This window comes from Hypanus sabinus, chromosome 19 (assembly GCF_030144855.1).
Source record: "Hypanus sabinus isolate sHypSab1 chromosome 19, sHypSab1.hap1, whole genome shotgun sequence".
Classification (NCBI taxonomy): Eukaryota; Metazoa; Chordata; class Chondrichthyes; order Myliobatiformes; family Dasyatidae; genus Hypanus; species Hypanus sabinus.
Genome location: NC_082724.1, coordinates 28284717 through 28304545, shown reverse-complemented (window position 1 = coordinate 28304545; position 19829 = coordinate 28284717). Strand labels below are relative to the sequence as shown.

Below are 19829 nucleotides of genomic sequence, written 5' to 3'. Positions count from 1 at the left end.
TAGATTCCATTGAGGAATCGGATGGCAGAGGGGAAGAAGCAGTTCCTGAAGAGCTCATAAACTGATGACCTGGGTGATGGAGTCCTTAATAATGGACGCCACCTTTGTTAGGCACTGCTCCTTAAAGTTGTTTTGGATACTATAGAAATTAGAACACAGGATGGAGCTGACTAACCTTACAGATTCCTGTAGCTTCTTTCGATCCTGTGCAGTAGCTGCCCAGCCCCCATACCAGACAGCAAAGCAGCCTGTCAGAACACTCTCCATGGTACAGCTGTAGAAGCTTTTGACGTGACTACCCAAATTTCCTCAGACCCCTAATGAAATATAGCCATTGTTTTGCCTTCCTTCTAGCTGCATCAATAAATATGTTGGGATCAGGTTAGATCCTCCAAGATATTGACACCCAGGAACTTGAAGTTGCTCACTGTCTCCACTTCTGATCCCTCAACAAGGATTGGTTCATGTTCCTTTGTCTACCCCATTTTGAAGTCCACAATCAGCTCTTTGGTCTTAGGTTGTTGCTGCGACACCACCCAACTAGCTGGTATATCTTGCTCCTGTACCCCTCTTATCTCTGTCTGAGATTCTGTTAACAATGGTTGTATCATCACCAAATTACTAGGTGGCATTTGAGCTGTACCTAGCCACACGATCATGGGTATAGAGAGAGTAGAGCAGTGGGCTAAGCACACACTCCTGAGGTGCTCCAGTGTTGGTCATCAGAAAGAAAGAGAAATCTGCACAAATTATGGTCTTCTGGTTAGAAAGTTGAGGATCTAATTGCAGAGGGAGGTATAGAGGCCCAGGTTCTGTAGCTTATCAATCAGAATTGTGGGAATGATGGTGTTGATGCTAAGTGTTAAGTCAACGAACAGTTGACATTGATGTTTATATTGTCGAGGTGATCTAATGTCATGTGAAGAGCCATTGAGATTGTGTCTGCTGTAGACTTATTGTTGCAATAAGCACATTGCAGTGGATCCAGGTCCTTACTGAGGCAAGAGTTGAGTCTAGCCATGACCAACTTCTCAAAGCATTTCATCACCATAGATATGAGTGCTACTGGACGATAGTCATTAAGGCAAACCACTCTACTCTTCTTGGGCACCAGTATAACTCTTGCCCTTTTGAAGCAGGTGGGGTTCCAACCATAGCAGGGGCTGGTTGAAAATGTCCTTGAATACATCTGCCAGTTGGTTGGCACAGGTTTTCAGAGCCTTACCAGGTACTCTGCTGGAACCTGCCACTTTGTGAGGGTTCACCCTTCTGAAAGACGACCTGACATCAGTCTCCGAGACAGAGATCAGAGGGTGCAACAGGAATCTTCACAGCTGTAGTTATATTCTGCCTTTCAAAGCTGGCATAAAAGGCGTTGAGCTCGGCTGGTAGTGAAGCATCGCTGCCATTATGCTATTGGGTTTTGCTTTGTAGGAAGTGATGTTCTGCAAACCCTGCCAGAGTTGACATCCGCCGTCGCCTCCAACCTCACTCAGAATTGTTTCTTTGCTCTTGAAATAGCCCTCCACAAGTCATACATGGTTTTCTTGTATAGACCTCGGTCACAGGCTTAACTGCCCTGGATCTAGTCTTCAGTAGACAACAAACCGCTTGGTTCATCCATGGCTTTTGGTTTGGGAATGTACAGTAAGTTTTAATAGGCACATGCTCCTCCACACCGGATATAATGAAGTCGGTAACAATTTCAACATACCCATCCAGACTCGAAGATGAATCCCTCAATACAGTCCAGTCCATTGATTCAAAGCAGTCCTGCAGGCGCTCCTGTGCTTCCCTTGTCCATACCTTCTTGGTCCTCACTACTGGTGCTGTAGTCTTCAGTCTCTGCCTATATTCAGGGAGTAGAAGTACAGCCAGGTGATCAGATTTTCTGCAGCATGGGCGTGCAAGCATGGTAGGCACTCTTGATCTTAGTGTAACAGTGATCCAGTGAGTTGTTTCCTCTGGTAGTACAAGTGACTTGTTGATGATAATTTATTAGTGACTGTTTTAAACTGGCCTGGTTAAAATCCCCCAAAATGATGGGGAAGGCGTCAGGGTGTGCTGGTTCATGTATGTTGATTGCATTGCTTCGAACATCCAGAGCCTGTTTGACATTGGCCAGAAGTGGAATGTACACCACTACCAAAATGATCGCTGAAACCTCCCATGGCAGGTAAAATGGCCGAGATATTCCAGAGCTGCTGTGCAGAATTGGGACATCACTGACATATTTATGCACTAAGAGAAGTTTATCATGAAGCATTCACCTCCCTTTTTGCTTTAGAGGGACTCTACAGTCCCATCCTGTCAGTGTATAGTGAACTGGTCAATCTGAATTGCTGCATCCAGTTTGGAAGGGGTTAACTAGGATTCCATGAAGCATAGGACGCACTCTGTCCTAATATCCCTCCGATACAGCACCCGGCTCTGAGATTGTCTATTTTATTTACTAGAGACTGTACATTTATAGTCAGTATTTTGCCGGCTGGTGGCATAGTGGCATCAATGCTGGACTTTGGGTGGAAGGTCCCGAGTTCGAATCCAACAGCTCCCATGCACGCTTTCCATCCTTGCTGGGTTGAGCGTCAAGCTAGCAACTTGACCTTGTAAAAAAGTAATTGCCTGCTGCAGAAACATCAACAGCAAAAAAGTTGATGGCCTATGCTCTCTCGTGAGTTGAAGGGCAGTTTCAACTTCTTCTTCTACTAACAGTATTGGGAGTTGAAAACCGCATTTTTTTAAATGTACTTGTAGCCCTGAGCGACAGCCATGTTTCCTATGAGAAATACGACGTCAAACAGCATTATTTCCACCAGTTTTAAGTAGCAGTAGGTTGTTCAATCGCACTAAAATGTCTTTATTAACTGCACAACCCTTGGATACAGTTGTGGTTCTCAGCTGTAGCAGGCTGAAACGGGAATATTTAATTGTATATCGGATTGTTCTGCAACGAGTTCACCCTGGAGAAACCTTGAAGATTTGACACAAATGCCGCATTTCACTGTAGATTCAATGTTTCAATGCACCTGTGACAAATAAAGCTAATATTAGTTTCAAGAGTATTCACATTGTATGCTGTCAGCTCGTAGACATCCCATTGCAAAGTGTATAAAGTCCCTGGTTATGGAAGACCTGACTTACAGAAACATAACTTCATGCAAATTATTCTGTTAGTGAGCAAACAATTCTTCAAGATAGAAAAGTTGTTATAGAAATACAAATTAGTGTCCATTAACAAATAGACACTACATATATTCCTTTGCTTTAATTATGGATCGTGTTGAGTGAGTACAGAAGATAATTGATGAAATGAGAAGTGTATGAAGAGCAATGATATGGGTGGCTATATAGTCTAAAGAATAGATATTATTAAACAATATGAGTGGTCTTATTCTGATAGTAATTTCCAGTTCTGAATCCTATTTAACTGTATTTTTGTGAAACCTGATCTTATGAGTGATCAGTGGAGAGGCTTATTGAAACCTGCCACACTAATACCAATAACAAGTCATTAAGCAGAGTATAAAATACACTATTGCTGTTATTGCTGTAGGTTTGAGATAAACCAAAGCACTGCTCTCCACACCTCAGCTCACACCAAGTCCCTCTTACCTATCCCTTCTGTCCTTGCTACTTGCACTGACTGATGCAAAAGCTTGGTTTACAAATAGTTCTTTGAACTTAGATAACCTGTGCGCTGAGAAATTAAATTTGCTTGATCATAAGTTAATTGTGTCCAACCCCATTTGGCACGATATAGTATGTTTTGTTCAATGAGTGATGTGAGATCTTATTTCAAGGAAGAATAAGATTTTACTCAAGCATTGGTAATACTTTCATTCATAAAACGTGCTAAGAAAATCCCAAACTAACGCAGGACTGAAGGAGTCTGTGGCTCCAACATTTAAATGAAGTATTAGACCAAGAATTCACTTATTGTCTCATGTGGATGTAAAAGAATCCACTGTACTAGATACAAAATCAAGAGAGTTAGCCATAGTTTTCCTCAAATGCAGGGATTATCTGCCTGGATCCTGATACTTTCTGTGGGAGATTGCTGTACAAAACTTGGCAGGCACATTTCCTACATTACATCAATGAGAGCACTTCAGAGTACTCCTTTGATTAGAAAACACATTTGGAAATCCTGAGGTGATGAAATACATGTCTTTATTTCTCTTTTCCACTCAGTTCAGATTGAGAGAGGAATATTAATAAATTAGACAGATGGTATTTGAGTGAAGAGTCTAGCATATGACTGCAGCTACCTGGAATGTCCTTTAGAAAGACTCATATCTGGCTCCTTGTTTTCAATTTGTTACAGAGAGTGTCTTCCACCTTCACCATCTCCATGGTTACATCTCTGAATGTTAAAGTTGTACAGCATGCAACAATACTCTCGAAAACTTGGCAGGAGCATTTTGTTACACACCCCCACATCTGCCCAACCAATTAAAGTGCTCTTTTAAGAATTTTTCAGTGTATTCAGTGATGATTTCAATGGCTGTATTTCCAGTGAAAATCCCCTGTAGAGAAAATCTGCAGTATTTTTTTATTCATTTATTTAGAGATATGGCACAAAATGGGCCCTTCCAGCCCAGTGAGCCACACCGCCCAACAACCCACCTATTTAGCACTAACCTAATCACGGGATGATTTACAGTGACCGATTTTTCTACTTACTGGTAGGAGGAAAGCAAAGTTCCCGGAGGAAACACATGCAGTTCGCGGGGAGAACATACAAACTCCTTACAGACAGCACTGGACATGAACTCTGAACTCTGGAATGCCCCAAGCTGTAATACCATGGCAACGAGATTGTAAATTTCAGTTTCAAATTGCAGCATTGCAGAATCCTGAATAAATATCATTTATACAAGTGCCCAGGGTCTCCTCCTGTAAAACACAAGGTGCATTGTATTTGCCAAAAATAGGTGAGGGCTGCATGATGGTATGAAAGGTTTATCTCTTTAGCAACGATGTTGGTACTCTAAAGGAGCCCCATTCCTTTGAAGAGAGGTTTTAAATTTTCTAGGTCATGTCATCAACTTTATTGATTATGAATTGTATCATAATTCTGCAAGTACTTTCTGTGAACTCCTTTACTGAGTGTTGGTAAACTTACTATGGATTGCATCTGAAATAAAACAGAAAATGCTGGAACCATTCCACAAGTCTATGGTTAGAGAAACAGATTATTGGGATTATGATCTTGCATCTAATGAAGATTCATAAACCTGAAATATTAACTCTGTTCTAGCATCAGCAGTGTCTCATGTGTTTACATTATCTGGTTTCTTTCCTATCATTTATTTTTTGGTATGATTTCAGTTGTCTAGCATTCTATTTTTTGCTTTAAACTTTTATCTGTGCGAGTCCTTAGTAACCCTAAAATCCTGCCATGTTTTGGCAATTGTACATTGCTTTCACAGTTTGAACAAGGTATCTGAGATGCCCAAACTTTTGACTGGTTATGTGTCCCCAGTTCGTACCGCTGCACCATCAGCAAATAGGCCTTAGCTAACAGGGTCCTTAGTTCGAAAATGTTCTCTACCCCTGAACCTCCTCTTACTCTTCCTCTTCCACTTCAAGAGTCTTCCATCAAAATATATCCATCCTTCCTTACATTACAAAGCCTTAGAATAATTTAATGTACAAAGGCTATATATTGTATAAATCCTTACTGTTTGATAGTTGGTGTATCTACCTCTTTTTCTTACTGTTTTAACAGTGTAGTCTGCATTGTACCATTACTGAAAAAATGTTAAATGATAACCGTGGTCAAACAAAGCGAAAACCTGCTTAGCTATTTGCTTAATTGGTGAGCTTTGCAAAATTTCAATATTCTGTTAACAATGTCATGGATGGGGGTAATGGCAAAAAAAATGTAGGGTCAAAATAGTTCTATGTAAACAATGTTTGAACTGTAAATTTGAATTTGGGACACGATTGGCTGCAGAATGAGTGGAAAGGCTGATCAGGACGTAACACTGATGTTGGTTAACCCAGAAGTTACCTGAGGGTTCAAGTTGGTCATCACAGAGAACTTTCATTTGAAGAAGCTGCTGCGTCTGAAGACGGAATCACATACAGGAGAGAAAATGGAGGAGAGGAGGGGGTTGAACTCAGTGGTACAGAACGGGCCAGAGATTTGGTTCAGCTAAGTAGATCAGAGCTAGGGATCAGCTTCAGCATTCTACTTGTTCAATTTCCTTTGTGACTCAATCAGAAGCTGTGACAGGAATTAGAATCATCAAGTCATAGATTCATACAGCATGGAAACAGAACATTCAGCCTAACTCATCCAAACATCCATATTAATCCCATCTCCCAGCACTTGGTTTATAGACTTCTGTGCCTCACCCATTCAAGTTCTCACCTGTACACTTCTTAAATCCTGTCAATGACTCAACTTCACCTGCTTCTCCTGTATTTCATTCTAGATAGTTGCACTTTCTGAGTGAAGAAGATCCGCCTCACGCCTCCCCTTACTGTAAATTGATGAACACTAGATTTATCAAGCTGATATTGTGATACGTTACCCTTTCTCTACCCCTCATAATACTCAATCATGCCCTGGCTTCTTGTAGCTGAACTGCTCCATCCCAGATAACTGGGATTAGAAAGATTAAATTAGGTAATAGGATGCCATCACAGAGAGGAAGGTCATTTGGGGAAGGCTGTGGGCATTCCTTAAAACCAAAGCAAAGCTACTTGCATCCTGGATCAGAACACTGCCATTGGGGACTATTTTGTCCTCTGCTCTCTCACCATCTTACAGTGAAATGATGTGATGTGTTTGGCAATGAATTCAAGATTACTTCCCAGTCTCGAGTTATACTGAGCCATATGATAGTTGTACTCATTGCATATACTAAAGTGTGAAAAGGTCTCACTCACATCCAGGTTTTATTTGGCTGTCAACAAGCCATGGCAAATTAACCTTCACTCATCTCAGGAACGATGGATAATTGTAACGCAGAGAATTTGTGAAACTATTTCCTGATAGGTACCAATTCATCCGAGTGACCCATCTTCGTATCACTGTGTTTTCTGCACGAATGCCAAATCCTACTCTCATCTCCAGCTGGGTCTGAATCACAAACAGCATGTCAGCAGGCCATGAATTTAACATTTGACGTTCAATGTGTCCTCACCACATTTACACCATAAAAGTATTCTGGCAGTTTAGGAATCAAAACTTGTCTCTTGGCAGCGATTCTTTCTTTAGAGCAGGTGCAGTACTGGACAGATCTATTGATGTCATCAGATCCAAATTTAATTTCCTGTACATGAGATAAACAGCACAAAAAATTACATTGTGCCACTTAAGTGTTCACTTCAAAGCAGCTCTGGACTCGATACCCCACGTGGGGTACTGCCTAATTCAGGTGGAAAGCAATCTGTGAGAAATGGATCGTGATCAGGAGCAAATGGGTTGAATGCTTCCAGTATGGACTCACAATTTTTCCATCGCTTAATCTGTGCTCATAAAGTGGGGGGCGGGGTGCTGGAGCCGCTCATGCAATAAACCAAGAAATCATTAATTTATTGAAAGTGAAAGAACTTCGCTGTGTCCCTTCTGCGTTATCCTCCAAGGTGTTAATCCCCTTGTGAGAGATGTCAGTCTCAAGCCTTACCATAGGCATAATTTACAATAGTCAGCACCTGAAGCTCATCTGCTGAGATCTAACTGAGAAGGGGAAGTTGCTACCAATAACTACCTCCACTGTTACCTCCACTGTGGTAAAAACAGATGGAGGAGGTTCTGATTCACAGTTCCTGCATGTATTAAGTACGGTTGTGCTCTCCAGACATTGGAGCTGTCTTCCAGATGTTATAGGCCTGTAAAGATTCTGTCACTTGCAAAGTGGGAATGAAGAAAATAATTCTTAAACATTTACATGAAGTTTAACTCAATTTGGCTATTTTGCATTGCAACTTAAAATTTCTAACAGAGAACAGATGGTAGAGAAATCCAGGGGAAACAGATTTAGAGAATGAAAGACAAGAACCAGCGTGAACTAGGCATCTGAACTAAAAACAGCAAATATTGAAGGGAGCCAGCATCCATGGATACAGAAACAGAGACCGATATTGAGCTGATATAGATCAAGAGTTCTCAACCTGAAAAATTAGTTCTTTTTTTTCACTCCATAGATGCTGCATGAACTGCTGAATCTTTCCAACATTTTCAGTTTTTATATAGAGGGAATTTGAGGTAGTTCCAAGTCTGTAGTTCTGAGGTTGGTTAATCTCATTCTAAGTATTGGGTCATTTGCCCACATTGGGTAAAGACCCAACGCAAGTCTGGGAAGTACTGAGCAAGACTCCCACTTTGGACTCCAGCTTGAGACCAACAGCAGACTTTGAACATGCCGGGATTCCTCTGCAAAATGCTGCAGAATCTACTTCTGATCTTACTCTATTTATAAATCTATATTCATTTGTATGGGGATTTCTGAGATTAGCAAATAAAACTGATTTCTTTTATTTAGATTTATTTAATACTTCAGTTATTTCTCGCTATTTATTTATATTTAAATAGACAATCCAATAGTTTTTAAATACCTCTGAATATCTGGGCCTACCATGGGAAGGCCCCAGTACCATGCCATCTTTGGCCAAGTCTCTTGCCATGGCCTCAGGCATTGTTGACCATTGGCACCTGGAATAGACACAGACACCCGTGACTCATGAGTGGCAAGCTGCATCCAACCTGACTTAGCACACTGAGTCTTTCACATTCTGAAAAAAGGAAAAACAGCAACGTGAACCACTTTTAAATTCTTGAAATCTCATGGTAGACTCAGTAAGCATCAAAATAGTTCATTAGATTTTAGCTTTACAGATGTAGGCATGGTTGATTGCTGAAACAGAATAATATGCATTACATAGTAAAATTCTTTATCATGGAAGATATTTCTTTATTTTAGTTGCTGACTTATCAGTAATTATGTCCAACATAGTTGAGGACATTATTTAAATTTAAAATGAAGTGTGTGTTAAATATGTAATGAGTTTACTTCTTTCTATCTGGTTCTGACTTTTTTCTGGCTTTTGTTTCATTAGGTACTTATGGACAATTGGTAAGAATGTTTGGAAAAGATGGAAGAAAAGGTTCTTTGTTCTGGTGCAGGTAAATAAAAATTAATGCTGTCAAGTGTATTTGACCTGAGTCCTTTAAATGCATGAATTAATGAGGCAGAATGTATAGCAAAATTAATGCTTGATATGTTTGTTATTAATTGCCAATTTCTTTTTAATATTTCCATTAATTTGTTTTTGTTAAAAATGTCATCTGACCAACAGCTGTGGTGGTATATAGCAAGCACACATGGATTGTCAATACTAGGCTATTATCTAGGAGCTGCCTGCAAGATGATCTCCCAGGTTATTACAAGAACTTGGAAGTGATTTTTTTTTTGTCACAAAGGGAGGAAAGTGGGAAAATGAGTAATAAAAATCACAGGGAGATTGCAATGGCATGACGAGTGGAGTCATTGTCTCACAGCTCCCTCAGACAAAGTCCAATCCGGACCTTCAATGTTGTGTGTGAGACTTTTGTATGCTCTCCCTGTCATTGTGTGGATTTCCTCCAGGAACTGGTTTCCTCCTGCTTCCCAAAGGTATGTGCGTTAATAAGCTAATTGGTCTCTGTAAACAATCCTCAATGTAAATCGGTGATTGAATCTGGAGGGGATTTATGGGAGGTGGGTTGTAAGGAAAATTAGTGAGGGCATGAGATCTCTCTGTGAGCTGGTATGTACTTGATAATCAGAATACCCTCCTTTCTTGAGGAAACATAGGAACATGGCTACAAGCGGGACAAATTATGCAATTAAATAGTGCTGACTGAATTGTACTGAACAGCTACTGGCAAGAAGAAAGGTTCAGGAAGCTGTTAATCAGCAATATAAAATGGAAGGAGTTGCAAAACGTAAACAATATCAATTTGTTTTATTTTAATAGTGTACTAATGGTATATTACAAGTGACTGGACAGTGAAAAGGGAAAGGTAGAAGAAATATACAGGCAAATATAATGCTCATGTAGGCTGAATTATAAATGAGAACTCAGTAAAGCTTTGTATGGTTGAACTGCAATTATGACCCGCATAAGATTGCTTGGGTTGGCCATGAACCCTAGTTCCTGATGATAAATAGTGTGACTGCCTAACCCACACTTTTATTATGAGCACAGCAATGGTTAGAGCTTGTAGCCCTAGAATGAGTTTTTGGACAACGTTGTATCATTAATGGAAAACTGCAAGGAATCTGCTGGGCTTTTTACAAAGGTTTTCCCAAACCATTCTTGGACTAGTCAGTATCTACATAAAACAGATTTCATGCAAAGTTTTATCAATTCATTTTCCCTTCAACATCTGGTGTTTTAGGAAAGTGCCCAATTAACTAATTTGACCTGAAACAGGTGGTGTATTTCACACTCTGTTTCATTATCTTGACCTTGACAGTATAAATAATCAGACAGCAAGCTTGCCTTGGCTGCTATGCCACATTTATTTGCAAAGGCTCACAGACATTATTCTCAAAACATGATTATTTGTCCAGGATGCCTGGAATTTAAGTAATTTAAGGTGAGATGTGCTCCTGAGCCAGCAATGACATTCCTCATGTTGCTGAACATGAGGGAGTTCTGTGTACAGAGGAGATTGGAGCTGTGTGTATGTGTGTCAGCTCCATTCAGCGGGTATTTTGACCCTACCATCTGCCTCATGGATGCCGTCTGAGGCCCATTAGTGTTAGCAGATTGCACAATCAGAGCCGCTCACTTATTCCCGAATCCCAGAGATCAGGCAGCTCCCTTATGGAATACAAATTAAAGTGCATGGAGGAAATCATGAGGGATGGTCATGGATGATTTCCCATTGCTTGTGCTGATTTCAGACACAAGGATGCTCCTGTTGACTGAATAAACAAAACTTGTAAATTTTTACCATTATCTTGAAGGAATATTAATTCTGCTTGTCAAATGTTGATGGATGCAGAATTGGCAGTTTATACTATTGATACATAGAATTATGATGGAGTTCTAATTATGTCACAGGATCCTGACTTGCAAAGGGCTGACTTAGGGATGACTGCTTGCCATTCATATGTCTAGTAGATGGGCCTGGAAAGATCAAGGCCCCAATTTTAAGAATGGCCATACAGATTGTTGAAAGTGTTACAATATATTAAAATCTACCATGCCAGACCAGATAAAAATTAGCTTTGATAGCCTACGATTTTATTTTCCAAATATAAAGCAGAATTTCTTTAAATTGTCTGGTAACGTAATGAAACGAAAGTGGTTGATTCTAAAAGTCATCTGTTGGAATCAGTCAGAAATTTACATTGAATACATCCTTTATGTGGCTTTTGTTCCAAATCTTAAGCTCTCCCCTTAAATCAGCTGGTCTGAAAAGAAGTCTGACACACACACAAATACAAATCAAAACTAGCTCATTTCATACATCACTGTCTGTTCCCTCTGAAATATGGAAAATAATTACATTGCTTTAAACAACATCATTAAAAGAATTCTTTTGTTTTCAGGAAATTGTTTCCTATCAACTTCAAATTACAAATCATGACAATAAATTATTTAAATTTCTTAAAGCACTTTTTTTAACGTCTGTACCAAATTGTCAATTTCAAAACATGTATGGTTACAAAGCAAATCTTTTATTTTAATTAGATTGCATGAACGTTTGATTTCCACATCATAGTACATTTCCACCAAAAGCTGAATATCACTTTTTGATTGCCCTGCCAACTCTGAGAGTTCCATAAGCTGGAATATACAACTTGGCTCAAATACACCAGCATAAATAAGGATGTTTAATAAAAATTGTAGCAGTGTCTTGGATGCATTACACTTAGTGGCCATTTTATTAGGTGCTTCCCATGCCTAATAAAGTGGCCAGTGAGGATATATTCATTTTCTTCTGCTACTATAACCCATACAGTTCCAGGTTAGACATGTTGTGCATTCAGAGATGCTCTTCTGCACACCACTGTTATAACAAGTGGTTATTTGAGTTACTCTCACCTTCCTGTCAGCTTGAACGAGTCTGGCCATTCTCCTCTGACCTCACCCACAGAAGTGCTGCTCACTGGATGTTTTTATTTTGTTCTTCGCACCATTCTCTGTAGACTGTAGAGACTGTTGTGTGTGAAAAACCAAGGAGATCAGCAGTTACTGAGATATTCAAACTACCTCATCTGGCACCAACAATCATTCCACAGTCAAAGTGACTTAAATCACACTTCTTCCCGATTCTGATATTTGATCTGAACAACAATGGAACCATATGGACCATATCTGCATGCTTTTATGGATTGATTTGCTTCCAGATGATTGATTAGATATTTGCATTAATGAGCAGGTGTATGTGTGTATTTCATTTTTATTGAGATACACTGCAGAATAGGCCTTTTCAACCTTCGAGCTGTGCCATCAAGTTACACCCAATTTAGCTCTAGCCTAATCATGCGACTATTTACAGTGACCAGCTAACCTATCAATTTGTATACCTTTGGACTGTGGGAGAAAACCAGAGCACCAGGAGGAAATCCACACACTCACATGTAGAACATACGAACTGCTTACAGATAGCATTTGTCTTAAAAAGTGGCCACACCATGTATATGATCAATATTTGGCATCCCAGTAACCAACGTTCCCTCTAATTTTTTTTATTACTGCACAGACCAGCATTGCTCTGAGCAGTAAATTTTTTACATGGCCTGAAAATTGCATGTCGCTTTAGTTTTTTTGTAATATGTATGTTATGAATATTGACTAGTTGGTGTCGGCATTCAGTGGGCCAGCAGATGGTTGAAGAGCTGCCAACTTCCATTCTGTGTTTACTCTTACAATTTGTAACAGTGTTGTAACTTGAAACACTGGCAATATAAGTGTGTGTGTGTGTGTGTGTGTGTGTGTGCGCACACATGTGCACTTAACTCCTGGTAGAGTCGTCGGAACGCCGTCATGACAAGCTTTTTACACCGATCTTTTTGGTGATTGCTTACCGTAAGGCGAGTCTTGGGCGTCTAAATCCTGGTGGAGCCCATCCCTCTCCAGGTTTTTGGAGCCGGCTAGATTCAAACTCGGGAGCCTTCGCTCCGAAGCCCAGCGCTGATGCCACTAGGCCACCAGCCAGCAAAATGTAAATAAGTTGAAGCTCTAAAATGGTTCAAGATAAAGGTTGTGGTATGTTTATTATTTAGAAAATTGATCAGAATCAGGTTTTAAATCAGCAAATATGGTAAAATTTGTTGTTATGCGGCAGCAATACATTGCAATACATAATAAAAAGTAGTGAAGTAGTGTCGATTCAGAAATCTGGTGGCAGAGCAGAAGAAGTGATACCTGAATCATTGAGGTTGTGCCTTCAGGCTCTTGTATCCCCTCCCTGCTGGTACCAATGAGAAGAGGCATGTCCTGGGTGAGGGAGGTCCTTAATGATAGGTGCCCATGATGGAGCTGACTGAGTTTACAACTTTCTGCAGCTTATTCTGATCCTGTACAGTGGACTATTCCCCCCCCCATACCAAATTGTAGATAATATTCATAAACATATAATTAATTACAGAGTATTTCACTATTCTATTAACATAGATTTCAAAATTATCTTTAACATTATATTAAAGAAATTTCCAGCTGCGTGACAACAAAGGCTGTGCACACAGGAGCATTTCAGTGACTGCATGGTTGCTCACCCTCACAGCTTATAGGAACAGTGCCAGTCACCACCCGGGCATGGACCTGACACTGACATCTTGTGGAGGAGAGTGTATGTCAAGTCCTAAGAGTAACAAAACTGAGTAAGTCACGCAGGTATCAATATCATCTCCAAAGCATGGCACCCCTCTACTTTGTAATCAACTCACTTGAAACATTTATTTTGACTCTGGCCCTCCAGACTTTGTCTCTCAAATGAAAGGCTGGCCAGTCAGCAAGCCGGTCTCCAGCCTCGGTAAACATCAGCTTACTGAGTAAACAGTTGACCATAGCAAACCCTATCTCCAAGCATTCTTTCATTTCCCCTTTTTAAAAATCCCATTGCTGTGTTTTTCTGATCCTTCGATCACTGTGTTCTTTCTACTAAACTATTGCCCATATGATTCTTCTTAAACACATCTCTTTAATCTGATTACACTGCTGAGTTGCTCCCTATTTGATTCATTGTTCATCACCTTTGCATCTCTATGAAATACCTTGGACCGATTTCTTCTGTGTTGCCACTATTTTTAAATGCCACTTTGTTATTGCTATTGATGAGTTCTGTTCAAACACCAGTATTTTAATGAAAAATGAAAAAAGAGTATACCAGTTTTCTTCCCTTCCTGCTACCTTATACAATAACAGTAAACTGGTTTCTTTGTGTGATTGCAATCTGCAGAAACTGGGTCACTAATTAATAATGAAGAAAGCAAGTATTAGATAGCTTTGCAACGTGTATAGTGAGCAGTAGGTGGAAGCACTGATTTAATACGATGAAAATAGCCTGATGCTGTTTTCTCAATGAGTTTGTACAGTATGTTGCATTACCACACTATGTACGACTTTAAAGGTATTTTTTATGCCATTGAGTCATAGTCAACTGCAGCACAGAAACTGGCCATTCAGCCCATTTAGACTGTGCTGAAACATATAAACTGCCTAGAGTCATCGATCTAAACTTGGACCATAGCCCTCCATAACCCTCCCATCCATGTGCCTACCCAAACTTCTCTTAAACGTTGAAATCAAACATTTCATCTTTCACCCTTAACCGTTGACCTCTATTTGTACTCTCACACAACCTCAATGGAAAAAAGCCTACTTGTATTTACCCTATCTATACCCCTCATAATTTTGTTTACCTCCTCCATATCTCACCTCAATCTTCTATGTTCTAGGGAATAAAGTTCTAACCTATTCAATCTTTCTTTATCTCAGATCCTACAGTACCAGTACCATCTTCATAAATTTTCTCTGTACTTTTTCAATCTTACTTACATCTTTCCTGTAGGTAGGTGAGCAAAACTACATCTAATACTCCAAATTAGGCCTCACCAATTCTAATGGAATTTCAATATAACATCCCAACTCCTATAATCAGTACTTTGATCTTTGAAACCCAATGTGCCAAAAGCTTTCTTTACAACCCTATCTACCTGTGACACCTGTATTCCCAGATCCCTTTGTTCTACCACGCTACCCAGTGTCCTACCCCTCACCACATTAGACTTATCCTGCCTGGTTGGTCCTCACACCTGTCTACATTAAATTCCATTTGCTATTTTTTAGCCCATTTTTCCAGTTGGTCCAGATCCTCTTGCAAGCCGTGATAGCCTTCCTCGCTGTCCACTACACCACCAATCTTGGTGTCATCTATAAACTTGCTGATCCAGTTAACCACGTTATCATCCAGATCATTAATATAGATGACAAACAACAATGGACTCAGCAATGATCGCTGCAGCTCTCCACTAATCACAGGCCTCCAGTCAGAGAGGCAACCATCTACAGTATTACAATCTCTGGCTTCTCCACAAAACCAATGTCTAATCCAGTTCACTACCTCACCTTGAATGCCAAGTGACTGAACCTTCTTGACCAACCTCTCATACAGGACCTTGTCAAATGCCTTGCTGAAGTCCATGTAAACAACATCTACTGCTTTGCCTTCCTCAACTTTCCTGCTAACTTCCTTGAAAATCACTATAAAATAGATTAGACACAACCTAATGCACGTAAATCCATGTTGACTATCCATAATCAGTTCCTGTCTATCCAAGTACTAATATATATCCGGTCCCTTAGAATACTTCCAGTAACTTTCCCACTACTGATGTCTGGCTCACCGGCCTATCATTTCCCAGTTTATTCTTAGAGCCTTTCTTAAACATTGGAATGTTATTTCCACCGTTTAATATCATTTAATAATCACCAAAGAAAATAATCATCCTCTTGTCCCTCTTCAGTTTATTCATAAAGAAGGACGTTACTTGCTTGTTAGTTTTCTCAAATTATTTTATACAGGTTCATCTTGTATTTTGTACAATTCTTGACACTGTCAAATAAAAATACGCAAGTTCAATGTGAAACATGTATTGATCAAAAATGCTTTGCTTTGATTGAAATGAATTGGTGCATTCTAGGTAATCCCCAATCATCTAAAAGTTATGGTGGTCCTCAAAGTTGCATAGGCTGAATTTATCTGCTTTAAAATAGCACCCTTGAAAAAAACTTTTATCATATTTTTATGTTATAAATTTATTCAAGTGTACTTGCTCTCTGGAAATAGTATTTGAGTGGAAGGCATGAGGCTGTAATGTCAATGAACTGATTTAACTGTAGACTGTGATTTTGCTTTTGACAAGAACCCTCTGGATTGTAAGTACAGTTTCAGTATGTTTCAGTGGAAGTTTGCACACTTTCAGTTGCATTGTCTTTCTCACCAATACAGGTGGTTCCTATTTTTGTTGATCTTTCAAAGTGTTAGGTGCTTTTATCACCCATTTTCTTATAAAATCAGGTTAATGAGGAAAATATTAGGATGGTGCTTATTCTGTTTTCCAGATGTGATTTCTCTGTTGCTTTAGTTTTATCCTGACAACAATGTGTTATGGCATTCACACATTAAAAATTTACCACTTTTGTATACAATTTCATAGTTTACAGATGACTGACCATTTTAAGTAAATGCATATTCCACACAACTTTTTGTTTTGCTGTTTAGTATTGGTATTAGTTTATTATTGTCACATGTACTGAGATCAAGTTAAAAGCTCGTCTTGCATACTGTTTGTACAGATCGAATCAACACACAACATATTGAGGTTGAACTTGGTAAAGCAATAACACTGCAGACTAAAATGCAAAAGCTAAAACAGAGAAGTGCAGTGCCGATAAACAATGAGATACAAGATCATAGCAAAGTAGATCGTGAGGTGATTATCTACATCCTTTTGGATTCCTGTGTCTTTTCACCATTTCAGCTGAGTATCCCTGATTCTTTTTCAATAGAATGCTTACAGTAAGTACCACTTGTCTCCACTTCACATCAGCTGAGGTTCCCTTACTATGATCAGCTCCAGTACATAATTGTTACTATCATTTGCTGTAATCACAATTCATTTTAAGAATTGTTATTCCATGTCTGTTTTCAGTCCTTATCAAGCAAAACTTCATCAAATTTGTATCTCTGCTCTTGACAATGGGTGATTTGTATGATCTCCTGGTATGTCGAAGGAAACTGCTTGCTGGTAACTTGCATAAATTGTGACCTTTGACTGTGAGCATCTGCATACTGTTTGATTGTAGGTACAATTGCAGCAAGGTGAAATCTTACCATTGCATAGCTGCAATATATGTGCATTTTATTGGATTATTCTCAAGAGTGGCATCATAGTTATGAGGATATTGACTGACAGATTAGAATATTCATTCTATAATTTAAAATCTATATCCTTGAACACTAATGTGGTGAAAGTAGAATTTTCTATGTTATCCAAAAGTGAATATTTGGATAAGCCCTGTACATATTGTGGCTGCTGAAAAAGGTCAAGGAGCGAATTGCTTCCTAACTACTGAAACACTTCCCCATCTAACATACACAAAAGAGAATGGGATGTTCTTGAATTATGTGGATTAATGCAGTTCTGGCAGCATTCAACACCTAGCAAATCCAAGCAGACCACAAGGTTCAATGGTTCAATTTAATGTCAGAGAATGTACAACCTGAAATCCTTACGTTTCGCAGACATCCACGAAACTGGAGAAAAAGAATGGATGACTGAAAAAAGTTTGAACTCCAAAGCCCACTTCCCCCATACACAAGCAGCAGCAAAGCATCAGCCCTTCCTCTTCCCCATCCCCCACTTGCTCCAGCAGAAAGCATCACCCCCCCACCACCCATCAAGCAATAGCAAGCCCCCAAAGTCCATCAAAAACTACTGTTCATTCCAACACCTCGACATCTCAATAGGCTGTCTCCCTCAGTAAAGAGGGAGAGAGAGGTATCGCTCCTGCCACAGTGAGAAGGGAAGCCAACAACTCGCTGTTTCAATGTTACAGTCGCTTACATCGAGTTCCCCCAACTCGAGAATCAGCAAACTCTCCCTCACCATCAAGGGAGAGAGAGAGAGAGAGAATGATTGCTCGAGTGCTGAGGCCTCTGACAGCCACACACACTGTCTTGATGTTGACATCAGCAAGGAATTGGGTCATCCATATGGCAGCACCCCGACAGCACACGTCTTCCAAGCCACTCCTAGAGGTACCAAAGCACAGGCCACTCAGCGAGTTCTGAAGAGAACTCACCATCCATAAAGAGCGTAGTTTGAGCGCAGCTGTAGATCATGAACTCTGACAGGACCCCAGCCACCTTGAAAGGGAACAAACAGACATGACAACAGAGATTTAAGCTGTTCCGTGGATGAGCTCAAAGAAGTCACCCAGGTCAGCAAAAAACTCTGTCGCCATCTATATCTCCTCCCACTCCTGCCAGCCATACTCACAACTTAATCATTCATAGCCTCCACCACTGGGATGGCTTGGCTGCAGCAGATATCCTCTATAATATCCACTAGACAAAGTTATCAACGTTTCTTCACCAGCATTTCTCATACTCACAGTATACCAGTTGGATGTCAAGAGCAACAGATTCATGGAAATTACACTGGTGTTCACTTGGTGCTGCCCATAAGACCATAACATACAGGAGCAGAAGCAGGCCATTTGGCCCATCAAGTCTGCTTGCCATTCAATCATGGGCTGATCCAATTCTTCCAGTCATCCCCACTCCCCTGTTTTCTCCCCATACCCTTTGACGCCCTGGCTAATCAAGAACCTTTTTATCTGCCTTAAATGCACCCACAACCACTCATGGCTACAAATTCCACAGACTTACCATGTTCTGACTAAAGTAACTTTTCCACATCTCTTTTCTAAATGGACGTACTTCAATCCTGAAGTCATGCCCTCTTGTCCTAGACTCCCCTACCATGGGAAATAACTTAGCCATATCTAATCTGTGTAGGCCTTTTAACATTCAGAATGTTTCTATGAGATCCCCCCTCATTCTCCTGAACTCCAGGGAATACAGCCCGAGAGCTGTCAGACGTTCCTCATACAGTAACCCTTTCAGTCCTGGAATCATTCTCATGAATCTTCTCTGAACCCTCTCCAATGTCAGTATATCCTTTCTAAAATAAGGAGCCCAAAACTGCACACAATAAATACTCCAAGTGTGATCTCACAAGTGCCTTATAGAGCCTCAACATTACATCCCTGCTCTTATATTCTATACCTCTAGAAATGAATGCCAACATTGCATTTGCCTTCTTCACCACCAACTCAACCTAGAGGTTAACCTTTAGGGTATCCTGTATAAGGACTCCCAAGTCCCCTTGCATCTCTGCATTTTGAATTCCCTCCCTATCTAAATAATAGTCTGCATGTTTTTTGCTTCCACCAAAGTGCATGACCATACGCTTTCCAACATTGTGCTCCATTTGCCACTTCTTTGCCCAGTCCTCTAAACTATCTAAGTCTCTCTGCAGGCTCTCTGTTTCCTCAACACTACCCGCTCCTCCATCTATCTTTGTATCATCGGCAAATATAGCCACAAATTCATTAATACTGTAGTCCAAATCATTGCCATACCAGTAAAAACCAGCAGTCCCAACACCAACCCCTGTGGAACTCCACTGGTAAGTGGCAGCCAGCCAGAATAGGATCCCTTTATTCCCACTCTCTGTTTTCTGCCTATCAGCCAATGCTCCACCCATGCTAGTAACTCCCCTGTAATTCCATGGGCTCTTGTC

General features: G+C 40.1%; 1 protein-coding gene across 3 annotated transcripts in view; it reads left to right on the top strand.

Annotated features, from left to right (window-relative positions):
* Nucleotides 1-19829, top strand: part of cadpsa (Ca2+-dependent activator protein for secretion a) — a 465102-nt gene that overhangs the window by 288970 nt on the left and 156303 nt on the right. For all 3 annotated transcript variants that reach the window (XM_059944256.1, XM_059944255.1, XM_059944254.1), the window contains exon 9: nt 9076-9142. In XM_059944256.1, coding sequence (XP_059800239.1) covers nt 9076-9142 — 67 coding nt within the window. The remainder of the gene's footprint in view (nt 1-9075; nt 9143-19829) is intronic.